Here is a 27528-nt window from a genome sequence, read left to right on the forward strand (position 1 = left end):
ACGGCCGCGTCCAGGGCGTGGTTACACGCGGGTAGGACGCGAAATTTTAGCGGGTAATCGTGGGTGGAGCACGGTCATAGCACGTTTGTTCTGCGCCTGTATCGCGGTGTTATCACGTGAATTACTGTGTGTAACACGTGTGACGGTCAAACGCCTTTCTCCGCGTATATACAGCGCGATTTGCCGAGCACACGTCAGTTGTGCTCGAGACGTCAAGGTGGGGCAGTGGTTAGTGCGTGTGCAGCACAGTTCTGAGGTCATGGGATCGAACCTCCAGTGTGGAGTTTGTATGTCCTCCCTGTGCTTGCGTGGGTTTCCTCCGGGCACTCTGGTTTTCTCCCACATTCCAAAAACCTGCATGTTAGGTTCTTTGGCCAGTCCAAATTGTCCATAGGAGCAAATTATCTGTCTGTGTGTGCCCTGCGACTGTCTGGCAACCAGTTCAGGGTGTCCCCTGCCCACTGCCCTAGGATGGCTGGGATGGGCTCCAGCACCCCCGCGACCCTACTGAGGACAAACGGTGCAGAAAATGGATAGTGTAACTGACAGGTACACTTTTAGCACCTCCCCCAGCATGGCCTGCTGTTGCATCCTGCCTGTCAGTCAGATGAGAGGGCCAAATATATGCTCCCACTCCCACCAGAAGTTAATAATGGCAGGGACAAACAGGAAGCACATTGCGGAGTAGACTTTTTTTTTAAACTACAGAAAAGTACAATGCCAAGTATTATTTATATGTTAGAGCTGTCTGATACTGATGCAAACAACAAACAAACTCACCTGGTCCGTGAACACTGCATCACTGGTTAAGAGGGCACAGCAGCGCCTGTACTTCCTGCGGAGGATGAGGAGAGCCCACCTGCCCCCACCCTCCCTCATCACATTCTACAGGGGCAATAATCGGGACTACACTTCCCTCCATTCAGGACATTGGCCAGAAGCGCTGCTTATCCCATGCTAAGAACATTACCGGGGACCCCTCTCACCCCCATCATGGACTATTCACTCTGCTAGCCTCTGGGAAGAGGTACTGCAGTGTGCGGTGCAGGACCACCAGGCTCCGCAATAGTCTAGTCCCCCTGGCCATTAGACTGTTAAATGGTCAATCTAACATATAGTTAACTTAAATCTAAACGGCTGCTAATTTGACTTTTGCACTAGTGGCAGTTTTTTTATAGCTTGCCACTCCTTGCACATTTGATCTCTGCACTATTGTTACTTACAGTGTTATTACTTACAGTGTTATTGTTTACAATATAATGGTACTGTGTACCTGACTTGTTAACCTGACTGCCCATCTTGCACATCTGGTTAGCGTCTCTTCTTGCACTATCGGCACTATGGTAAATAACACAATACAGCTTTATTTATATCTGTACACTGAAGGACACTGAGGGAAACTGTGGGAGTCAGATCCATCGACATTTCGTTCTGTATACACGTGTACTAGAATGACAATAAAGTAGATCTGAATCTGAATCTGAATCTGAATAGAGAGTATCCTGACCAGCTGTATCTCTGTGTGGTGTGGAGGCTGCAGCGCTACCGACTGGGGTAGTGTGAGGAGGGTAACGAGGACAGCAGAGAAAATAATCGGGACTACACTTCCCTCCATTCAGGACATTGGCCAGAAGCGCTGCCTATCCCATGCTAAGAACATTACCGGGGACCCCTCTCACCCCCATCATGGACTGTTCACTCTGCTAGCCTCTGGGAAGAGGTTCTGCAGTGTGCGGTGCAGGACCACCAGGCTCCGCAATAGTCTAGTCCCCCTGGCCATTAGACTGTTAAATGGTCAATCGAACATATAGTTAACTTAAATCTAAACGGCTGCTAAATCTGACTTTTTGCACTACTGGCAGTTTTTTATAGCTTGCCACTCATTGCACATTGCTCTCTGCACTATGGTAATTACAGCGTTATTGTTACAGTGTTAATGTTACTGTGTACCTGACTTGTTAACCTGACTGCCCATTTTGCACATCTGGTTAGCTACTCTTCTTGCACTATCGGCACTATGGTAAAATACTATACGTAGCCAATTACAATACAACTTTATTTATATCTGTACATTCAAGGAAACTGTGGGGGTCAGATGCATCGACATTTCGTTCTGTATACACGTGTACTAGAATGACAATAAAGTAGATCTGAATCTGAATCTGAATCTGAATCTGAATCTGAACAGCACAAATTTACATAAACACATGAAAAAGGCTCACCGTGCTAAGAGCAACGTGCGGCAACAAAAATGTACATATAACTGTTTCTGAAGAAAAACCTGTAAATGCGTAGTCATTATTGATAACAGAGCCAAAGAGAAAATTGACAGTTTAACCACTAGTGTCATAGAGCACAATTTCCTGTGGTGTGTCTTTGGCAAGTAGAGCCTGGTGGCACCCATCCCTTTCCAAACCAGCATATGTTTCCACCAGAGACCTTTCGCGTCATAGGCGATCGTGCTAGCCACGGCACTATGGAAACGTTAATTTTCAATACGGACTTTAATTTCTAAATAAATTGTGTAATGGACAGTAGTTCCCTAGGTGACATTGTCATTTAGTATTTGTATTCTTTTTACATTGCTGCTTTTTTTGTTTGACTCTCTTGGCTTTTGATCTGAAACAATTGGAATATAAATATTTATTTGTTTGTACAATTAAAATTTGCATTGTAGAAATTAATTGAAAAATGAAACAAATCTTTGTGCTGTGTTTTTTCGGAACTATGAACAAACCCAGTGGGGGAAGGGTTCAATTATTAAATGATCATGGCATTTTTAAGCAAAAAGTATCATATTGGACTGGTATCGTTCAATACTACTGTATATTTATTTGGATAGGATGTAAAATCTCGGTTTCTCCCATCCCTAATGCTGAGTGAACAGATGCAGTGCTACACTGTTTCAAAAGTGTTAATCTGTGAGGCATTCCATGGGAGATGTATTCCCCAGCATTGCTGGTCATCTCCTCATCCTAGCCTAAGGTCAACAACACGGAGCAATTTCCAAGTCCCAGTAAACCTCCAAAACGGAAATTTATTTGATCCATGTCAATCTTAAAGACCATAACGATGTCATTAAGCTGCAAAGACTATAATATGAAATCATGCGATTTTTTTGCATTTTATTATCCTCCACGTTTCCAGGAACCAATCCCAATTTTCATTTCCAACAACGCCTCATTGGATTTGTCTAATGCCCTATTGTATTCAAAGCTTTCCGCGAGGCTTATAGATGAGTGCTCATAATGACTGGCCTCCCTTTTAGAATACGAGATGAGCTTTTCAAATTCTTGGAATGAACTCAATGTTGTCATCAATCCCAGACTAGAAGTGAACTGCAAAAAAAAACACATTATCTCCGTCCCCCTATAAGTTTGCTCATTTTAAGTTCATTTCTTTTGGGAATTTAAGTTTTATTTTCTTATTTTCTTAAATGAAATAAGAAAGACATCATTAAACAAAAAACAATCATATCTAGTCGATAAATGTGATCATTTTAGGAATTATGTTTTTACCTAGTTGAGAAAAAAAATATATTATAATGAGCAAAGTATGATCTGCGAGATAGACCATTTTGCCTTTTTGAAGTATAAATATTCTTATTTTCCAATTAAAAATAGTTAAGACATCTTAAAGTTCGAAAAATGACTGTACACCTATGGGAAGGAAACTATTTTGCCAAGTACATATCTAAATTTAAGGTATATTTTCGTTGTTCTCAAATAGAATTGAAAAAAAACAACATAGTTGAAACGGGCCAAATAATCTTTTTCTCGCCAATTGTAGATACATTTGCAATAAATTTCTTACAATTCTGTTAAAATGAGCAAAATAATGCATGAACTGCTAGCTAAGACACGTTTGAATATTAGAAGTATGAATATTCTTATTTTCCTATTAAAATCTAGCTAAAATATATCTTAAAATTTACAAATGACAGATAAATAGATATTCTTATTTTCAATAGAAAACAACTATCTTAAAATTAAAAAAAAATACACATATAAAAAGTAAAATGTTTTGCCAAGTACATTTATTATCTGAATATTATGTATATCTTATTTTTTCCGATCACTAAAATAAGCTAACTAATCCATCCATCCATCCATTAGCTGCATCGTTTATCCTCGGTAGGGTCACAGGGGTGCTGGAGCCCATCCAGCTATCTCTGGGCAGTGGGCAGGGGACACCCTGAACTGGTTGCCAGCCAGTTGCTATTTGAAGTAGGAATATTCTTTTTTTCCTTCTAAAATTAAGTACATTTATTTTATGAATTTAAGGTATAATAAAAAAAAAATTCTCAGATGAAATAAAAAAAAAATCACCATTAAAATGAGCAAAATAATCTTATCCAGCAAATCGTGGATATTTTTGCTCATTTTAAGGAAACATTTTCCCCAGAATGGAAAAATGTATATTAAAATGAGCAAAATAAACTATGATCTGCTAGATAAGACAATTTTGCATATTGCAAGTATACATATTCTTTTTTTTCCTATAAATAACTACCCGGTACTTAAAATTCTTAAAATTATGAAGATGACGCATACAAAAAGTAAAATATTTGCCAAGTGCATTTATTGAATTTAAGGTAAACATTCTTGTTTTCAAATAAGATAAGAAACATCATCAATAAAATAAGCAAAATAAACTTATCTAGCAATTAGTAGATTCATTTGCTCAATTTAAAAGATATTGAAATGAGCAAAATGAAGTATGTTCTGCTAAATAAGGCGATAAAAATCAAAAACAAGGTCAATCAGCATAAAATTTCCAATGTCTTTGGACCACTAGTAGTCTTAAGACTGAGTAGCAGCGCTCTCACCACCACTACTTGGGTTCAATTCCTGTTGCGACTCAGGTCAGCGACTTCAGCACAACCATAGTTCAAATATCGTAAAAACTTGTTTGGTAATACATGCCTATAATTACTGTATGCATTATCGAATGTATTTCCCATATTCTGCAGTATCTAAGGCGTAGCAGATTTATAAGGCGCACTATCAAATTTGAGGCCAAATTGGAATTTTTAGGTGTGCTTAGGGACTGAAAAATACGGTACATTATTTTTTAATTCAGCTTTTCTTTGTGAGTATGAGAAATTGAAAAAATAAATTGAGCCACCTCACCTGAGCGTGAAGTTGGTGAGCTGAGCGGATGTGGCCATGAGAACATAGAAGGCGGCAATGTCGGTCTTCTTCAGCGGTTTGGAAGAAGTGCGGATGACGATGGAATTGCCTAACTTGAGCCGAGACAGCGTGGCCATCCCTTTTGGCACCTGCAGAAGTCTCACACTGCTGATCTTCAGCATAGGAGTTACTGCCAAGTACTCTGCCTGTTGCTGCTGGGAGCTTCCCCAGCGACTCCCTTCCAGGGTGTCGCACTTGCCGCCCACTTTGGGCTGAGCCTGGTAATAGAGCTCCACCAGGTTCCCCATTTCCTGGTTCTCCCTGCTGCTTTCGGAACCCTGAATGAACCAGCTGGGCAAGGGCAGTAGCTCAGCCATGCAAGTTCCTCTCTCACCCCCCATGGCACAGGAGCACCTCACCTCCTGCGTTTGCCAGAAACCGTAAACCGTCACGCATGGCAGCTCGTCCTCGTTTCCTTCCCGCCTGTTCCAGTCCCTTCCCGCCACATAAAAGAGTACTCGCACTTTGGGCTTGGTGGAGAACACCCGAGGCGTTAACACGAAAGCCTGAACCTTCCAGTTGAAGGTGAAGGTGTCCGGGGCGTTGAAGAGCTGCACAGACTGGGTCAGATCTGGAGGCATGGGCCTTTCTGCGGACATTGTGCCATAGCTGGCATTGACGATTGGCTGCCGGCTTGCTCTCATGATCACAAGGGGCTGTGTATTGCTCTGCATGCTGAAATTCCTCATGAAGTCCTGACCAGCTTCTTTTAGGAAGAAGAAGTCTACACCCTGGACATCGTAGCTGACTGGCAAGAAGATAGGGAAAGGCACTGTGATCTTGGTGTCGGTCATCTCCTTAGTGCTCAATTCTAAAAAGGATATTGAAGAAAAAAATATGACTTATTAGTATGATTATAAGCATAATGTATTACTTTCCGGATTTTCATCATGCATTGTGTCCTGCATTCTGATTGGCTAAACAGTCCCTCCACCCATTTTCTGCCCGTGTCTGTCTGTCGTCAATAAATATTTTGCCTGGACTTATTTATAAAACAGCTTGACAAAGTTATTATAATTACACGCCAATCTTTTTCAATTATGAGTTTCTGTAAAAGCCATTACTACATAGAATTCTCCTGACCGACAAAAGCACCCGTGGCCGTGCCCAAAAGGCAGAGGAAGATGCTTTCTGCCGCCAAGAAAATTGCACTTCTTAATATGCTAAAGAAAGGTAAAAGCATTTTTATGCCACATTTTTGTTTTCCAACAATTGCAACAAAATATCGACTGAAGTAAAAAAGTGATGGTATCCTGAATCAATTGTAAGTTATACTGTTAATAAAGAATAGAACTACTATTTATTGTTTGGAATGTGCCTGTTACGTTAACATATTTATGTGTTATTTTTGCTTTCTTATAACGTCCACGTAAGTGTGACAAAATAGGATCTGCTATTGTCCTGGATCAATATTTGAAAGTACTGTAAAGTATCTATTTGTTGAACAATTGTCTGTGCTTGTAATTAGGATGTGTTCTATGGTTTCAGTTATAAACAAATTGATTTTTTTCAAAAGGTTTATACAAACTCAGTTTTGACTGTCATTGGTCCTCAACCCCCCAAAAAAACAAGTGATTACTGTATACAAAAAAATGACACTAAAAATAACACAAAAAAATTACATGGTTAGGTCCAAAGTAGACTGATCTCCTTGGGTTAATTTCACCTTACTTCCTGAGATTTTTTGCATAAACTACTCTAAAAATGGGTAATTTTTTTTCTCTGAAAAAAAATTGGGTAATTTATCTGAATGAATTAACTTAAAAAAGTTGGGCAATTGGATTTTGAGCGACCCCTACAAAATTGGGTTCTTATGTTTAAAAACAACCCTGCGAAATCTGTTTTTTTTGTTGTTGTTGTACACAACGGGAAAAAACAAAATGTCAAATGCTAAAAGTAAAGCCAAATAATGATTTTTTTTTTTAGAAAAGAACTCCACTAAAAATAGTTTTGTTCAAAACAACCACAACCTTAAAAAAATGGATTAAAGCACATGCAAAAATAAATATTTTTGTGCAGTACAAAACAATCCAAATAAAATTAAAAACCTAACGAGGTCATTACGTTTTGAATATCACAATGTAATGGGTTGCTTCGTACAAAACAACCCAGAAAGTTGAATTAAGTTAAGTGCATCGGTCCATTTTTGACCCAAATTTGGGTTATTGTTTTTTTTTACTTGACCTAATGTTAATGATCACAAATGCCATAAAAAGTCCCCAATTTAATTCGGGTTGCAACAACTGTTTATTTTAATACTCACATAATCTGTTGATCATATTGTCAATCAATGAATCTGATGAACCAAAAATGTTTTCATTTTAGTCGCTATAATAAAATAGACCATAAGTTAAGTCATATTATTTGTACAGCCCAGAATCACAAAGAGTCTCAAAGAGCTTCACAGACCACAGATTATTGCAAACCACAGACTTATTACACCATCCTCTGATCTAAAACCTACATGAAGGCAAGAAAAAACTCATAAACCTCAACATGAGGAAAATGAAGAAACCTTGAGAAGAGGTAATCCCCTTTCCAGGATGATCAGGCTACAATGGATGTTGCAATATTGTCAACATAAAATATAGGTTATTCATATGCTATAAACCGGGTAATAGAAGTGTGTTTTAAGCTTAGATTTAAACATTTTCACTGAGGTTGCAGATCGAATTTCAGGGGGAAGAGCATTCCACAGAACTGGGGTCCGAATGGAGAAATAACAAACTCGGATGATTGAAGATTTTCTGTGGATCATAACCATTTAGAAAATATGCAGAAATGTTGCTTATCATTATCTAAATTAAAATCAAACCACAAAAAAAAGAATAAATAAACATACAAATAATTAAACTATTTTAACAATATTCAAATAATACTAAGGGTTAGTTTGGGTGACAAATACTATGTACTAAAATCTGCCAAATTGTGACCCATGAAGTTCTGACATCACCCTAATATTTCATCAATTTGACTGTTATCAGGCTTCACTCAAAAGGACCCGTACAATATAAAACTAGTCTCGAGTCAAGATTATTTTCTTTGTTGATTGAATTTTAAAAAGCTGTAAAAAAAATTTTTAAATCAGTCGGTACATTTTTAAGAAAAGTGGTCTAACATGTAAAACGGTAGCACAGTACCCATTGGGGATGGGCGGATCTATCCACATATCGATTTGATTGATACTAAGCAAGTACTTGGAAAGGCTTGATACGATTGTCCTAGGATAGATACTTCACTCCTCCACCAATTTTCTCAAAGTGTTTTTTCTCAGATGGAGCATCCCTTCTCTCTCTCACTCATATGGCCATGGCAACATTTTAAGTTTTGACTGACAGGCACAATTTTGGCCACTCTCCCTACCGGGCCTGCTACTGCATCCAAGAGAGGGCCAAAACAATCCAATCACCCCTACCAGAAGCTAAAAAGAGCAAAGGCAAATAGGAAGCTCAGCGCAGTGTGGACTTTTTTTCAACTACAGAAAAAGACAATGCTATTTGTGTGGTAAAGTGGTCTGCTGCTGTGGCAACAACATAAATTGAAAAACACATGAAAAAGCTCCCGTGAACATATTGGTAGTCCCAAACAAAAACCTCTAAATCTTTTTTTTTCTACTATGGCAATGAGGCAATGAGAAAAACTCTAATTGTATTAGTTAATTTAATTTCGATTGGGAGGTATTTTAGTTCTGTAATTTAAATTGTTATCCAGTATTTGGACTTTTATTACACTGCGGATGTTTTGGTTTTATTCTCCTGGCTTTTGTTCTGAAACAGTTGCAACAGAAATATTCCTATATTTTTGATACTTTTAAAGTTTGCAAAGTACTTATCAAACAAAAAATGAAATATGATTAGTGCTTTAAATATCCGTGCTGTCTTTTTTGAAATTATAAATTGATTCAGGTTTATGACATTTCCAAGCAAAATTATCGCTATTGGATTTGTTGCTTGGATTGAAATTGTACCAAAATTCCCAGTATTGTCTGTCCCTAGTAACCACAGCTAAACAATCCCCCTAATTGCATCCCAGCGATAACGATTTGTATGCATGAATGCAATGTTCAATGTCAACATGTTTATCTATTGTCAAACTTGTATTCATCAATTGAGCTTGTTTGCCTGTCATATTTTATACTTGTTCTTTCTTCTCTGCTGCCCTAGTTTCCTCACTCACTTAACACACAAATGATCCGGCTCACTCTTTGCGTGCGTGCATTGAGAGTTTAGGAGGGGCCAGCACAATGTGCATGTGTGTGTGTTTGATTTGAAGGTGAGATAGAATACATCTGGCTCAGAGATCAAGTTAACCATCATAAAGCGGGATTAAAACAGCTTTTCAGATTTTGCTCGTGGGCTGTAAATAGCCAGCAGATCAAAACAAGAGGCATCCAGTGAAGGCTGAGCTCACGTGAGAATACGACTAATGTATTGAGACGGTAAAATACAGTAGTAGGTTTTACTGGGAGACATATTTCGAGTTGCACGCACTAGTCATAACTGGGTATATGAGTCAGTGGGTCAGTGTCACGCAAAGTGACTTCATTCAGTTGAAACAATAATAATAATGACAGTCACAGTAATGATAATACAGTTTATTGGATTTTCAGGAAATGTAAAGGATTGCAAGTGGACTTTTCTGCAGGTTGTAGAAGCTGCTTGGATTTCAAAATGCATAACACTTTTCAGATTTTTTTTTCCTTCCAAAAGACACAAGCTTTTAACTTACAGTATTCCATCCATTAGGGGATGCGGGGTTGCTGGAGCCCATCCCAGCTATCTTCGGGCAGTGGGCAGGGAACACCCTGAACTGGTTGCCAGCCAGTCGCAGGGCACACACTGGCTAGAGACAGACAACTCACTCGCTCATTCACACCTGGGGACAATTTGGACCGGCCAATTAACCTGACATGCATGATTTTTGGAATGTGGGTGGAAACCGGAGTGCCCGGAGGAAACCCACGGAAGCACGGGGAGAACATGCAAACTTCACACAGGAAGGTTCGATCTGATGACCACAGAACTGTGCTACACACGCGCTAACCACTGCGTTGCCATGCTGCCTACTTACGGTATTGTATAACAGTATTAAAACAATGATTGATCAGTCAAAAAGTATCTCTGATCACACTTTTGAGGTAATATCAGGCCTAAATGTTACAAACTACATCATTTTCCTCACAACTGTATGAAATTAATTGCTATGTTTTGATTCATATTCCTAAAACTCCCGTGTGTCTACAGTGTAGTTGTCTAACACTAAAAAAGGCATTATTTTCATGGCTTTAAATAAATTGTTTTAAATAGACCAGGTAATCTCATTGGTCATTATGCAGTTCTATAAATTGAACATTTTTTATGTATCACTGAAATTACTAACTACATGGCCATTGTCATGAGATAGTATTACTAACAAATAATTGATCTATGCTTGTAAAATTTGACAATTACAGCTTATATTACATCGTGTTTATTTAGAAAGGACAGCACAGTGGTTCCAAAACGGGGAAATCAGAGACTGTTTTGGAAGTACGTTTTATTTTAAAATATGCAATAAAAAGTATTAGTGATGCATAAACACTCCTGCAACCTAAATTGCCATTTTTTTATTATCAAATAAGAATAATTTTGTTCATTTTAAGGATTTCTTAATTTACTATATTTTAGTTTAGTTAATTTGGTATGATGTTGTGTTTCTTTTTCTTTTTTTCTCAATCCGTCGAAATAAAGTGCTTTCTTGATATGTCCCCAAGAAAAATTATATAAAATTATAAAAATGAAAATAAAGTGCTTTAATTTAACTCTAAAGACCCTGGTTTGCGCCTTCAGTGATCCGATTCAAGGTTATGCAATGTAATAACTGATGTGTCACTGGGGCCATAAAATTGATTTACAATAGGAATACATGGTTATGGATGCATATAATGTTTGTAAGGATGTTGTATTAACAATATTTAGCAATACTCCTTTTTGGTGGTTGGGAATTATTTAGATCCCAGGTCAAAATTGACACGCTAACATTGGTTATTTGTGCCAGTTCCTAACAACACAAAGGTTCAAATATTTGTAAAAAATGGATTATATATATATATATATATATATATATATATATATATATATATATATATATATATATATATATATATATATATATATATGTCTTCAGTAATAATCTTAAAATAAAATAGAGTAGAAAACAAAATATCTCTGGGACAATCATTTTAGGGAGACAGGGCAGTGAACAATGTTGGTTAAGCACTAGTTGGGGTTACTAAGCTCAGTGTTTTTCAACTTTTTTTGAGCCATGGCATGTTTTTTGCATTGGAAAATTTTTGCGGCACACCACTAACCAATAATCTTATAAAATGACACTGAACACTATATTTAATTAGAATATAATTTATAATACCCCCAGTTTTTTACAGCACAGACACTTGATAATGACATAATATTTGCAGAAAAGGATTCATAAATGTTTTATAAGATTTTTAATTTTAAAAAGTGACATTGGATATTTTCTCTAATTTCTTGAAAAAAAACAAGAACCACGCATGTTAATGTTTTGCACAGTCCTAAAAGCAACACAGATTTCCCATATGTTAAATCATTCGGGTTAATGCAGGCATTTGATTAAAAACAAAAAAATCCATGTAAGTATATGATCTGTTGTGTGATCTGCTTTTAGTGCTTTAGCTAGCCTCATTGGAGCTGAGTCTATCATTTTGGATAATTTCCTTACTTAAAGAATTAAGGACAAAAACACGGTTGTTTTCGCCACAGATTAACATCAAATGGATGAGCATGTCATTGCATTTTAAACACAGCATTAAAGGCAACTGACACCCAAACAAAACTTAACCAAAAGGTTGCACATTAATGATACGTTGACCTCTAAACAAAAGCGTGAATGGGCGCTCAGAATTTGTCTGTGTCAAACTAAGTCGTCATACACCTCCGAGGAAGTTGACATTTAAGTACTTCGTCCTTCTCTAGTTTTTATCTGGACTCACCCGGAAGGCCCGCGTTGCCGTCTAACAGTTCAAGGGACACGCCACTACAGAATGCGTCATACCCCTCTATAAGAAAAGTACAATGGCATCTACTCTGCCTGCCTTTCTCTCCCTTCACCTTGCTGTAAACCAGTGATCAGGAACCAAAATGGCCATGTTTTGTTTGGTAACAAACCGTACAGAAAGAATAAAAAGTTGCTTTATTTTTGGCTTATACTGTATTTATCCGTGTATAACGCATCTTTTTTCGTACCCATAAAATAATTCAAAGTTAACGTATGTGTTTAACACAAGGTTTTACGGTTGTATATAACATTATTTTTTTCAATGACTGATCTTTGAAAAATATCACAGACCAAATTTTCAAGGAAAGATCAGGCCTAAAAAATACAGCCCGACCGGGGCCAGCTCGAACCTGCAAATGGAGTAAATTGGTTGGGCTCCGCATGGGTAATTAGTCCTACCACACGAAGTAAAACTGAAATTCAATGTTTTATTTGTGAAAACCCGGGGGGAAAAACAGATGCCTGACTTTTGTTAAAAAAAAACTTAGTTAAACAAAATTATATTACATTTACATCTTTAATATATCTGTGTCAGCAGGTTAAAGTAACTGACAATTTTCTATCTTTGACGGATTTTTTAAGAGTTGATTGTACATTTTTGAGGCTGTCCATCTCTTTGACGATTTGAAAACTGGGCCATTAACCACAGAAGCATTATGTCCTTAAGACATTGCGGCACTTTGAGAGAGAGCAAGGCATAGAGACAAAGAAGAATGTCGGGTGGATAATATATACTTTTTTTAAAAGGCAGTGAGAGAGAAGCCTGGCCTGAGCTTAACGTATTGACTTGACATTTTAGGCCATGCAAATTTCAGGTCAAACTCGGGCTTAATCTCATACTTCTACAACATTTGCCGAATAATGTATGCAACGAGAATATAACCTTGATTGCAGCTCCTAATTCTATCAACTAGACCACTGGGGATCTATTTGACATAAGAAAAAGTTTTAGATTTTTTCTCACACAATTTTTACCCACAGTATCACTTGCAGAGAGTCGAGTGGTATGGGGAGAATGCTCGTGTTGGGTGATTTAAATGTGAAGCCTGTGGAAACATGGGAGGTGCAAGAGGCAGTGAAAGAAATGAATGGGGGGAATGCACCTGGGTTGGATGGTTGTACTGCTAAATGCTTGAAAGGTAGCACAGCTATGATTGACTGTTTAGTATGCTTGTTGAATGTATACTTTTTAAGTGGTGTGGTTCCTGTTGATTGGTGTAGTGCATGTTTTGTGCCATTGTATGAGGGTAAAGGTGATAAGTATGAATGTAGCAATTTGAGAGGTATCAGTTTGTTGTCTTCATCAAGAGAATGAGAGGAAGAACAGATGCAGTGGTGATGGAGAAGCAGAGTGGTTTCAGGAAAGGTAGAGGATTTGTGGATCAGGTGTTTGCAGTAAAACAGATGTGTGAGCAATATTTTGCAAAAGATAAGGATGTTTGTTTGGTTTTCATGGACTTGGAAAAGGCGTATGACTGAGCCGATAGAGAGGCGTTGTGGCAGGTGATGGTAATGTATGGAGTGGGTGGAAAGTTGTTGGAAGCATTTATGTGAACAGCAGAGCATGTGTAAGAGTAGGGAGTGAGACAAGTGAGTGATTCCCTGTGTTGACTGTTGTAAGACAGCGGTGTGTGATGTCGCCATGGCTCTATAATGTGTACATGGATGGTGTGGTAAGAGAAGTGAATGCAAGAGTATTTGGCAGAGGTGTAGAGATGATGGATAACAATCGAACGGTGTGGCAGGTAAGTCAGTTGTTGTTTGCAGATGACAGCGCTTGTGGCTGATTCTGAGAAAACATTGAGAAGGCTGGTAAAGGAGTTTGAAACAGTCGGTGATAGGCGAAAGTTATGTGTGAATGTTGGGAAGAGTAAGGTGATGAAGTGTTCACGGGATTTAGTGGACATGGCGTTGGAAATAAGGTTGAATGGACAGGTGCTGGAAGAAGTTTAAAGCTCTAAGTACCTGGGTTGTGATGTGGCTGCAGTTGGTGGAATGGAGTGCGAGGTATTGCACAGAGTGAATCAAGGAAGCAAGGTTTTGGGTGCTCTGAGGAGAGTTATGAGTAACAAGAGTATGAGTAGGTATGTTAAGAGATGACTGTATGAGGGTGTGATTGTGCCGGTTGTGTTGTATGGTGCAGGGACTTGGAGCCTGAACACAGATTTGAGAACTAAATGTTTTTCAGATGAAGTGTCTGATGAGTATGTCAGGAGTGACAAGATTGGATAGATTAAGAAATGAAATTGTGAGAGACAGAACTGAAGTAGTAGTGGAACTGAACTAGCGTTTGGGTATGAGAGTACTTGGTTGGTTTGGACACATGGAGAAGATGGATGAGGAGCGAATGTTGAAGAGGTTCTACAGAGAAGAAGTAAATAGAAGGAGACCAAGAGGAAGGCCGCAATTAACGTGGATGGATGGAGTTATGAGTGCACTGGAGAAAAGAGGTCTAAATGTAGGGGAAGCTAGAGCCCTTGCTGGTGACAGGAATGAGTGGTATTGTGAAAAGATAGTGGGATGTTTGGACGCGTTCTAAGGAATGGGCAGGGCACCTGTATGATGCGGCAGGGGTAAACCAGTGAAAGCTGTCAGGCCCTGCTGTTGAACAGAAGAGTTAGTTGTGTCACCCTGACCCGGGTGACATGGCCGCTTTCTTGTGTCCTGTTTCATCTGGAGGCACGAAAGCATGACCAACTTGGGTGCCGAGGTGCTTAACGTGTTTGGGCATTTGGGTTGGCCATGGTCAAGTCTTTTGTGTTTTTTGCTTCTTTTTCGTTTTTCTTTTCTTTGTTTTTGTATATGTGTTTGTCTTGCTGTCTGTTACCCCTCTTGGGGGGATATGACCAGAGTAGATAGATGGATAGGTAGATCACTTGCAGAAGAAGAAAAGGAACTCAGAGATCTGGTCAATTGCCACTATGGTATAGAAGTCAACACACACAAAACAAAAGTACCAACAACCCCAAAGTATCACCAAAGATATTACTATCATCCACTAAGAGCCATGAACGTTTCAGCAAATTCCAATATATTGGAGCTGTTGTATCAGAATAGGGGTCAGATCCAGAAATCATGGCCAGGATAGCTAAAACCACAGCCCCATTTCCCAGACTTAAACCCATCTGGACGGAGCAGTCAATGATCAGATTCATGCAAGCACTGGTTATTTCCATCTTTCCCTATGTTTGTGATACATGGACATTCACAGCAAAGCTGAAAATGAAAATCCAGGCCATGGAGATGCAATGTTACAGAAAACTAGGCATAAGCTACATAGTCCATGTGACAGACAAAACAGTGTGCACCAGAGGGCACATAGGACCCTACGAAAATTTGTTGTCAACCGTGTGCAGACAGAAACCTCGGTGGTATGGTCATGTCACAAGATTATCATGACTGGCCAAGATCATTGTGTCCAAGGGGTTAGGAGGAGAGGAAGGCCAAAAAATAACTGGGCCAACAACATTAAGGAATGGACTGGTGCCAACCATGCAAGCAACACAAAAACAAGGCAGAAACTGTCATCAGTGGAGAAAGCTGTCCAGAGATGCGTTCTCAGTGGTGCCCAGATGACCCTGGCGGCTAGAGATCCGTGAAAGAAGTGTTGAATAAGTGGGGCCATGATTAAAATCATTTATTGAGAACGTAAAGTTTAAACACAATACCCAGATAAAATTTACAATGTGTTAATTTGATGTCCTTCAAAGTCTGTGATTTATCACCAAGTACACCAAAAAGGTGCTTTTTTGTGCTTTTTTTATCATTTGATTTGATCTTTTATATATTTGTCTCTGTTACCGTGAGTAAAAATAGTGCAATGATGAGATAAAATCGAATGCCTTTTATTTTTATTATTATTATTATTATTATTATTATTATTATTATTATTATTATTATTATTATTATCATTATTTTCAGACATGAGATTGGTCTGTGGCACATAAAAGGTTGTGGGCCACTGCTGGACAGAGTTCAAGGAAACTGGCAACAAGGTTCTCCTGACTTAGCCCATTAGGACCCACAGTGACAGATGTGCCGTTTAATACCAGAGCTGGCATCATCTCAGGCCAGAGGAATTTAAACGGGATCGCTGCCTTCCGAGCGGGGTACTTAACATGCAACCTCTTCTCTTTACACCCTGCACGTGCCCTTTTCCATGAAAAAAAAATCACGATATTCATCTTAGGAAGGATTCCAAAGATGTATTCATCACGTTCTACGTCAGTTTGAAAAAAAAAACGATTTCTCACAGCCACTTAGTGGAGAGTGTGAGCAAAGTGCCGCACTTCTCTCACGGAGCAAGTGCTGCTTTCGGATGACAGACCTGAGAGCAAATATGTTGCCCCAGATGCCGCAATCTCTCATGTCTGTCACTTTCGGAACAACAGAAGCTTCTTCTTTTCTTGGCACAGCCAAAAAGCATCAGCGTCATTATGCGCTAATTATTAATCTGGCTGCAACGGTTAGTTTATGACTTGATTACTCTGTGAATTAATCTATGGATCTAAGTCCAGTCAAGTCATTTTTATTTGTACAGCCCTTAATCACAAAAAGTCTCGAAAGCATGGGTGGGCAAAATTTGGATCGGGGGCTGCATTGGGTTAAAAGATTTGGCTAAGGGGCCCGGAGGAAAAACATTATTGATCTTTTTTTTGTATCGATACCAGGCATGATAAACATACACCCCATGGGCTGGAACCAACCCATTGCTTGATTCAATCCAGCTCGCCAAAATAAATTTCCAGTTAATTCCTGTCACACATTATAATTTGTTACAAATAAACACAAAATGCTCCTTCTCGCCGCTAAATATCAGTTAATGTTTAAAAGACTTTATTTCTAATCTGGTTTTATGTTAAAAACAATATTGTGCAATATTTTCTCGGCTTCAGTAGGCCCAGTTTAGGAGTTATATCTGATGTTGCCCATTCACTATTAAAAAAAATGACAATTGAGGCAAGCATAATTTCATTCTAAGCTCCCATTTGAGGATGGTTTATGTTTGTTATGTCTGTGGTCTGCCGGTCCATTCACTCAACTGTTGTTAACACATTTAATGCCAAATGATGAAAATAAATGTGTTGTGCTAAGAAAATATCCCTCATGATTACTGATAATAACTTGTAGAGTAGGTTACACATGTAGGCTGAATGAAAAAGCATAGTACCGGAAAACAAATAAATATTTGGTGTTGACATTATTTCGCTGATCCGGCGGAAAAGTCCAGATCTGGCCCCCAGGCCAACCTAGGTTTCACATTCTTGATTTATGCTGATACAGTCTCGAATGAAATACCTAGGCAATGCAAGCAGGAAAAAGGTGATGTAGGCATATCTCTATTTTTGGGCATTTAAAAAAAAAAAATTCTGCATTTTGCAACATTCCGTATAATCTAAAATCTAAAATATTTGTCTTTAAGTAAACCATGTAATCAAATTAGCTTTGAACTGCTCATAATTTAAGCAAAATGATGTTTTAAAGAACTAAATTTGATCATATGCATTGAAAAACTGAAAATGCAATACAGCTAGCTTGAAAATGTATTAGATATGATAAATTTCTTCAATAAAAAAACTATGTTATAAAAAATAGCAAATAAAGAAATTTGAATCCAGCTATTTGAGTTTTGGGGACATTGGGTACAAGAGTGGCACCAAATCATCTTATTTTCATTCATAGTACTTTACTTTTCGATTCATATTTATTATCATATTTTTTACATTGTTTAATGCAGAAGCCACTTGAGGACCTCAGGCCATAGCTTGCCCACCCCTGCTCTAAGGGCTGCATGGACCACCATTGAAAACATCCCCTTATTTGAAACCCTCCTAAGGGCAAGGAAAACCCCCAAAAAACCTCAGCATAATCTAAAAAAAAAAAATTTCATTTGAACTCCTTGTAAAACATAAAATTATTTCAAATAACTGTGTGAAAAATAGTTGGAATTTAGTTACTGATTACTAAAAACTCTTGGGTCAAAACTAAACCAATTCCACCGCATGGATCAATTTGATCCAAAAAGACCAAGATACAATTATGATGTTAGTATTGTGGTATCAGAATATTCAAATTGCCACAATAAAGCACTTTGAAGTAATACTATTAAAAACAGAACTGTTAAAAAATACTATGTTAAAAAAACAGTGGAGTACTAACATCTAAGTGCAGTTTAATTTGATGTGAGATGTGCGGTGGTTAAGACTCGCATTAAATCAAAAGAATTATTTCCAATAAAATCCGTTAAAAACAACTTTGATCACGCATAAGCCAAAACTGGCTTTGTTGACCAAGTAACCCTTGTAGTAAAGTTGTTTTAAAAATAACAAAATATTCTCCCCGCAGATTTTCTCTAGCAACACTGTGCTTATTTCATTGTTCATGAGCTTCAACAAAAGGAGGGCTGAGTTCTTATCAAAATCGACCATTTTGTGTATGGTTTATATTTTTTATAAAAAAAATTATCACATTTGTTTTTACTTACAAACAGAATGACCTATTTTTAATGGTTGTTTCATATCAACTAACAGTGTTTTGAGGTTATCTTAAAAAATTATGACCCTGTTTTCAAGTCGTTTGAATAAAATTGTTTATTTTTTTTGTGGTTGTTTAAAACCAAATGGACCAATTTGAGGTAGTTATAAAAAGGGGCATTCAGTATCATTTAGCGCCTCCAGGTGGTAAAAAAGTCGTCCAAACCATATTGATTCAAATACAGTAACAAGCAAAAATGCATAAGTTGTCTTATAAAAGTTTTTTATTTAAATATTCATAGTTTGAGAAATTGACATGCATTTACATATCGTGAGCCTTGTCTTCAGGGAGCTGACAACATTATCCGTTATCTTGAATCTAAGGGTACACCCAAAACCCCAAAACCTTGTAAAACGCTAGACCAAAAAAAAAAAAAAGATATTGTATAGTTTGTTCACATTGAGTCTCCGCAGTTTGAATTCTTACTTGTGCTTTGCAGCACTCATTTTTGTTTGCACGACACAACACAGTGACGTTAGTAGTCAAATATTACTCTGACCCTTTAAAAAATTTCAGCCGTTTGTATTAAATCGTTAAAAATGAAATTGTTAAAGAGGGGCTTGTTTGGAACTAAATCACCCAAAGTTTAGATTTGTTTGAAAAGTAAAATTATTGTCGGTGTATTTTTGTAGTATTTCCGTATTATTTTTGCAGTATTTCTGTTGTATTACGGTAAAAATAATATGTAGTTGTATTTTTGTTTGAAAAAAAAAATTGGGGGATTGTTTGTAAAAAACAACAACAAAAACGTTCAAAATTACTCTGGTTCAGAAAACATACAAAAATGTATTACTTTTAGAAGTAAATACAAACCACTGGTGTTAGTTCAAAATCCTTGACCCTAAAAATACATGATGAGGAATTCCGTAAAAAAAGATTCTATCAGCAAATGTTTTCCATACATTTAAAAAACTGAAATTTCTTGAGATTTTCAATATTTGCTTTACAAAATATACATGTAAACGAATGATTGTTTTTGTTGGTTAGCATGAAAATGGTGAAAGTAAGATAAGGCCGGTTTTGATTTAAGTCCAAACGGCAACCCAAAACCCCCAAAAAGATGCAAAATAAAGAGTTTATTCGAGCGCGCCTAAGAGATGTACGTACTTGGACACGCCACAAAAGGAGCTTATCATAGGCTCCAATAATGACTAAAGCCAGAAAATGGTTTCAGCAGGTAAAACATTTCCAAATTCTGGACAGCACCTTTTATCACTTCTTGCACATCTACTTAAAAAAGTATCTGTGAGATAGTTTACACTTTCTAAAGTTCCGAATAAGAGCTGATACATCAACCTGCACGCAACTTGCTGATCCCAACGGACAACGTTACAAAGATAAAATCGGAAGCTGAAGCGTGTCTATTTGAAATGGAGCAAGCAGACAGTGACGAAACGGAGCTTGTGGTGATTCTCCAACTTGTTTCTATTAAATAAGGACGCTCCTGTAGGAGTTGCTATCCCTTCAATTAAAATGGAAATGAGAAGTAATCATGCAGTCCGGGAAAGGGCAAACGTTTATACAATGATGTATTCTCACTGGTGTGTTTGTAAATAATGCTCCACATTAACAGTAAAAGCTAGTTTTGTACCTGCGTATGTTTTGCCCCTAAGGGGCGGGGGGATATACAAAATATTTTCCATTCTGCCTTTGAAGTTTTCTTTTCTTGGTTAGGTAATATTTACTTTGAGATAATTCTGTTAGCCTGTTTGAATCCGCAACCTTGAATTTGCATTGGGAATTCTAATGACCAATAATGGCGTTTACCATATGTAGCAAACAGCTGCCACACACCAATAGACTCCCAAATGCATCATTGAAGACAAAAACCAATCTCTACTTTTAAAGCTAATATAGGCAAATGTATCTTCTTATGCAGTCAGTCATTTTGCAACTTTTCTTTGAACAAAGTATTTACTTTCTATACTGCAGAACAATTATTTTTAGGAGTGTTTACCCTACAAATGCAAGTAATCCTAAATGGTTGGTTGGAACCCATAACCACTAGCCAATACAGCCTGGTGGTGCCCATCCCTCTCTAGGCGAACAATTGTTTCCACCTGGACTCAAAATGCGGAAATTTCGTGTGTGAGATGAATGTGCTAACCACTGCACTACAGAAACACCGTATATCGGTTTCATTAAAGTATAGAGGGTTGTTTGAGGTGTCCTTAAAAAGTTACTTTTAGCAAAGCTGTTTGAGGCAGAACACATTAGATAGGAGGAATGGGGCAAAGAATAGTGCTGAAGAGTGACGCCATGCTCGACCTGTGTGTTCTTTTTTGGGTTCCTATTAGTAGTGTGGCAGGAAACTATGAAAGTAAGATAAGGCCTGCTTTAAGTATAGTCCAGACGGCGGCACAGTGGTTTGCGCGTGTGCGGCACAGTTCTGAGGTCATAAGATCAAACCTCCTGTGTGGAGTTTGCATGTTCTCCCCGTGCTTGCGTGGGTTTCCTCTGGGCACTCCGGTTTCCTCCTACATTCCAAAAACATGCATGTCAGGTTAATTGGCCGGTCCAAATTGTCCTGAGCGAATTGTCTGTCCCTGTGTGCCCTGCGACGTGCTGGCAAACAGTTCAAGGTGTCCCCTGCCAACTGCCCGAAAACAGCTGAGATGGGCTCCAGCAGACCCCCGCGACCCTACTGAAGATAAGCGGTGCAGATAATGGATGGATTGATGTGTATATATTATATATATATATATATATATATATATATATATATATATATATATATATATATATATATATATATATATATATATATATATATATATATATATATATATATATATATATATATATATATATATATATATATATATATATATATATATATATATATATATATATATATATATATATATATATATATATATATATATATATATATATATATATATATAGGGCAGCACGGCGGCGCAGTGGTTAGCGCATGTGCGGCACAGTTCATGTCTTGGGAACCTCCTGCGTGGGTTCAAATCCAGCTCCAGACTTCCTGTGCGGAGTTTGTATGTTCTCCCTGTGCTTGCGTGGGTTTCCTCCGGGCACTCCGGTTTCCTCCCACGTTCCAAAAACATGCATTTCAGGTGAATTGGCCGGTCCAAATTGTCCCTAGGTTTGAATGAGCGAGTGAGTTGTCTGTCCATGTGTGCCCTGCGATTGGCTGGCAACCAGTTCAGGGTGTCCCCTCCACACTGCCCGATGATTGCTGGGATGGGCTCCAGCACCCCCGCGACCCTACTGAGGATAAGCGGTGTAGCTGATGAGATGAGATTATATATATATATATATATATATATATATATATATATATATATATATATATATATAATTTGGTACCCCAAAAAAACTCAAAAAGGGTGGGCAAGGAATTTAAATAAAATGGTGCATACTGTTCACTTACTCTACATTGTTTGTGTTATTCCATGCACTTTTTAGCGCACGTTTTCAGTTGCATTAGACTCAGTGTCCCTTTAACCTACTTATTTTATTGTGATACGTTATATTGCAGGGCGCGCATGCCTAATTATGTTTCGATCAAATGTTTTCCGTCAAATTTTTATTTCAGATGAACTACTTGAGAAATATTTCACTATGTTAATTCCAAAACTGACTAAAAAAGAAACAAGAACTCACTCTGCATTTTATGGACAGTACTGTTATGCAATCTTAGCTCCTTTCTTAAGGACTGACAAAATGTTTTAATTTGAAGAGATTTAGGGGCGTGTCCTTCTGCATGTAAATGACTTACCAAAGTGCAATCAATACATGCTGTATAAATGCAGCTCTATGATAAATGATGGCTGATTTGCATTGACATTTTCAGAATGACATCATTTACAGTACTACTGTGTTGTTTCTATGGTGTAACATAAATGAATAGAAGAAGAAGAATAGAATATGCCTTTATTGTCATTGTTACAACATGGGATATATTGTGACAACGAAATTGGATGACTCCAGGTCCACAAATGAAGGGTAAATACTTGAAGAAGTTCACAACATATTGGAATGCAGTTGTATGAAAGAGTAATCTAGATCACAATAATGAATCAAATCTAATAGAAAATAATCCCATACTCATATTTTCAGTGAGCATTCAAATTGAGCGGCATCATCGTAACATCTCCTGTGTACTGAATCTTACGAGGTTGTTTATGGAATGTGACAGTTGGGTGTTTATGAGCTCTTGAAATAAGTATTAAAAAATCTTGGCTTGACTTAAAGATACTTAAACGTGTCTGATTTGTTGTTGCCATAAATTATAAATCGTGTACTGAGTGCTTTGACGCTATCCCAGAGAAAATAATTGACAGAAAGACTTTGCAGTGGCCAAAATTACTGCAGAACAAGTACAACCCTCTTCAGTCATCTAATGACGTTTGACAGCCTCTTACTCTCATTTTACATTCTTTAGAAGGTGCTTCCTAAGATAATAAACAAGAAGATGATGATGTATGTGGTGCTCACAAAGCACAGCACGCACCCTCGGGTGCTGCAAAGTGAGAAGCTGAAGATCAACAGCAAACTGGGGTAGGGGAGCAGGTGGGTTTTAGGCTTAAGCTTGCAGAGTGATTGGTCGAGATTGCCTTGCACAGTAAGATTTTTAAAGCTGATTTAAGAGACAATCATATAATTTTACAATGCATCGTGGTCTCATATTATTTTCTAGATAAATAAACCCCAAGGTGGCACTGTAAATTTTATGTTAGTATTAGTTTATAATGTTCTTGCTGGTTAGTAGGAGCTATACTAAATGCTATAGGGCCAGGTTAGTATTTGGATGGGACACTGCCAGGGAATACCAGGTCATCTGGCGCACGCTATGCTGCGACAGCACTGACTGAGAACACAAAGTTTGGATCCAACCCCAGAGCCAAACTGACTTTGATACCCGTGCTTCAGAAGCATTGACTTCCATTGGCTTGTGACCATCTTGAATAGATTATTAGTGTGGGATCAATAATTATAATAATAAGTAAATCCAAACCAGTTAGCCACCATAACTTATCAGATATGAAATGGACACTGCAATTGTTAACATTCCTATTGATGTCCTAGATTCAGTCAGTTTTTTCAACGAATTGCAGTCACAGGCTACTACAATGCCTTTTAAAAGGCCTGTTTCCTCTGGGAATTGCAAAAAAATGTGTGGTCCTTAAATTTGCTGTTTGAGCACCCGAGATCTGGGCATGTTATTTTTGGAAATCGTTACACCAAAAATGCAGCTCAACATGCAAAACTTACATCGCTCTATTCAAAACCCTTACTCCTACTCCCGCTGTTTTGTGTCAACAATGCGCACGCATCCTGTGGTGATCCAGTTATTACAAGTTACGATAAAGCTGATTTAAAGAACAAGTATATAATTTTATAATGCACTATGGTCTTATTTTATTTTTTAATAAATAAACCCAAGGCGGCACTATAAATATTATGTTTGTATTATGTTTCCCCCCTTCTCGTGTGCACATGCGGATGTTAAAACAAGGGACGTATTACTACTTCCCATAGATACACTGAATAATGCACGAAATCTGGTTCAGGATCCAAGACATGAAATGAGGATCCTGTGCGCTTTACTTATAATAAATGTTTAATGCCAATTTGGACACGGAGTGACATGTGAAATGTGGTATCGCTGCAGCATGAGATGTAAGTTTGTGTCACAAATGAGGGCATTATCTATTATTTAGACTCACGAAAAAGAGAAAGCTGCTTTTTCGGCTTGCGCTGTATTAAGGAGCATGTGTGTGCGGACAATTAAAGTCAAGTCAAGTCATGTTTATTTGTATAGCCCTTAATCACAAAGGGCTGCACAGACCACATATTATTGCAAACCACATACTAATTATAACACCATTTCCTGATCTAAAACCTACATGAGGGCAAGGAAAAACTCAAAAACCTCTACATGAGGAAAATGAAGAAACCTTGAGAAGGGACCGCACATGAGGTAATCCCCCTTTTAGGATGACCAGGCTGCAATGGATTTTGCAATAACAAATAATACACACTTATTGTCAACACATAATATAGGTTATTCATATGCTATATATTAGAAGTGTGTTTTAAGCCTAGATTTATAAAGACTTATGTATCGCCAATATTGAGGCATTCTTTACTTTAAACGTTTGATCGATGACCAAACCGCAGAAAGGTCTTTTTAGCAACTATGTGCATTTATGAATAAACATGCAGCCATCTGCATGTACATATTATATTCAATTATGTATTTTTCCATAAATAGATTATTTAATTTAATCTTGAAACAGTTTATTTTCTAAAACAGGGGTTGGGAAAGTATGGCTTGCGAGCTAGATATGGCTCTTTCCTTGCATAATCTTGCTTGGAGTTAGAATACGGAACATGGTGACCTCTTCTGTGACCCACCAATTTAATGTAGGTTTACAGTATCATCTGAATTCAGTCCTGAGTATATAAAGAAAAGGTTCAACAACAGTTTACAGCTACGGTGTTACACAAACAGACCCTGTTTTAGCTGTACATCTCTATAGTATCCTTTGTATGGGAGCTCATTGAAAAGATAAACTATGCTAAGTGTTTAGGCACTTTATGATGAAAACTCAAAGAACAAACTGTAAACACCTAAAAGCGGAAGTCAAGCACACAGAGAAATTTTGATTGGGTGTACTGCAGGGTGGGGAGATCCCTGCACACAGCGCACTCCCGTAAATACATCCGTGTCTTTCCCGTTTGCATTATTTTGTGACATTTTTGGAAAATACATTATTTATGACAAAAATGATGGTCAAAATGAGCCTCAACGATCATAAAAAAGCTGTATGGAATTTGGATTTATATTTTTACCCACAGCCACCATATCCTGTCTTGTGTCATCATTGTCGAGCTCCTTATGTTGCACGTGCAAGTAGGAGCATTTCGTAGATGCGCACAAGTAAATTATTTTTTCCTCCTTTGGATTTGCATTTGGTCTGTACTTGAAACAGACCTTTCCTTAATGTCACCAAGTTCATGCTACACTAACCAATCTAAACACAATAAAAACCCTGGGAACAAGCATAATGTCACTACACTATGACCCACTGTGTCCCACCATTCCTGCTACTCGATGTGTTCTGCACCGACCATCTTTGCTATCAGCAAGATTCAAGCAGATAGGTACGGTGGAAAAACAAGTAAATTGGCTTTTCAAACTCAGTTGGTCATTGTTAACACAAACTTTATACAGGAAATATTCTACTTTCAATTTTTTAGGACACCGCTAACTACGTACTTAAAACTAAACGAACTAATATTAAGACAAAAGAAAAAATACACGAACAGCCTTGATAAAATAAATATAAAAGCAAATATACACGGTGGTAATAAAGGAATAAGGACTCTTTGAACTCAGTTATGCATTTTTAACACGTAGAGAAAATATTTTACTTTCAAGTTTTATAAAGGAGACTTCAAACGAGGCCCCCGAATTTTATGTAACCGCCGTAGAGAAACACATTTTAAGTGGTAAGCTATATTTGTTGACATGGAACACAAGCTCTGACATAATATTATTTCATAGATTTTTATCAAATCACACACTATATAATAAAGTGTGCTGAAGAATTCGTTTTTCTCTCGAGAGCAAACGTGGTGTTTTTGTTGAATTGTGTCTTGTTATATATGGTATGGATCTAAAAAAAAAAATCAAAATATTTTGTTCTCATGGTTTGCTTGAGTTAAAAGGGTTACCAGACCATGCTATAATGAGATTAAAGTTTGCACAAATCGATCTTACCTTGTGCGCCAACGGTCAAATTGATAACTATCAGATGCAAAATACTCCAGCCGTGCCGGTTCCGTGTCATTTTGGAGCCCTGCGCGACTCGTAATTTCTTGCGGGAACTTTCGATCCTTTCTCTCGCTTCAGAAACCAGTACAGCTCGGTTTTTCATCCATGCCTTTTAGTGGCCATTACACCTGTTGGGATCCTGCAGCGTGCAGGTGACGAGGATGGAAACGTTGAGATCCGCCTATTTGCTGGATGCACCCTGCGTAAAGTTGCACCAAACGGCGCTCGTTGGGTTTCCAGTCGAAAATGGCGAAGTGAACGTTAAGAACCACTCATCCGTTTGGATGAACCGTGCGTAAAGTTGCACCAAATGGCGCTTGTTGAGTTTCAAGACGAAAACAATAGAATCCTTGGATTTCAATACTGGTGCGGTGTAGAAAACCTTCACAAAAGGTGACCTAGAATGGTTATTCCAGTGCGCCGTTGTGGCCAGGAGTGTGCAAGGCAGGCAGCAGTTCAGCGCCGGGTGTCTTGATCGCAAAGCCGGGGGAACTCATGTCATCTGTCACGGGAAAAGCGCGCACAGTGCGCAGCTGGTAGGATTAACCCTGCGTGGCTTGACTGAAGAGCCAATCGTGACGTGCGTGGATCCAATCTTCTCGTGGGAGATGAAGCCTTCAGGAGACTCCCCCTAGTCTGCTGCTTTCGGTGTGGCTTCCCCCACTTAACACTGACACATCACGTGAAGTTGTTTTTGGTTATCCTTTGCCCCTGAGTTTATGAAGGGCGGTCATATTATGAAAAAGGAGAGAATACATCACAGAGACAAAGGAGTTCGATTCAAGGTTAGTTGAAGTGCTGTGGTGACAATGGATTTCATCTCATCTCATCTCATTAGCTACACCGCTTATCCTCAATAGGGTCGCGGAGGTGCTGGAGCCCATCCCAGCAATCATCGGGCAGTGGGCA

The 27528-nt window shown here is 38.1% G+C and overlaps 1 protein-coding gene across 1 annotated transcript in view; it reads right to left on the reverse strand.

Moving 5' to 3' along the window:
* Positions 1-27267, reverse strand: part of LOC148365060 (transmembrane protein 132D) — a 79941-nt gene extending 52674 nt beyond the window's left edge. Inside the window, exons 1-2 of the mRNA XM_088335431.1 lie at positions 26566-27267; positions 5133-6003 (exon numbers count right to left, since the gene is read on the reverse strand). Of these exons, the coding sequence (XP_088191557.1) occupies positions 5133-6003; positions 26566-26722 (1028 nt within the window). The 5' untranslated portion in view covers positions 26723-27267. The remainder of the gene's footprint in view (positions 1-5132; positions 6004-26565) is intronic.
* Between the last annotated feature and the right edge of the window lie 261 nt (positions 27268-27528).

The sequence above is a fragment of the Urocampus carinirostris genome, chromosome 5, assembly GCF_059441175.1.
Source record: "Urocampus carinirostris isolate Australia breed hairy pipefish chromosome 5, RoL_Ucar_1.0, whole genome shotgun sequence".
Lineage (NCBI taxonomy): Eukaryota > Metazoa > Chordata > Actinopteri > Syngnathiformes > Syngnathidae > Urocampus > Urocampus carinirostris.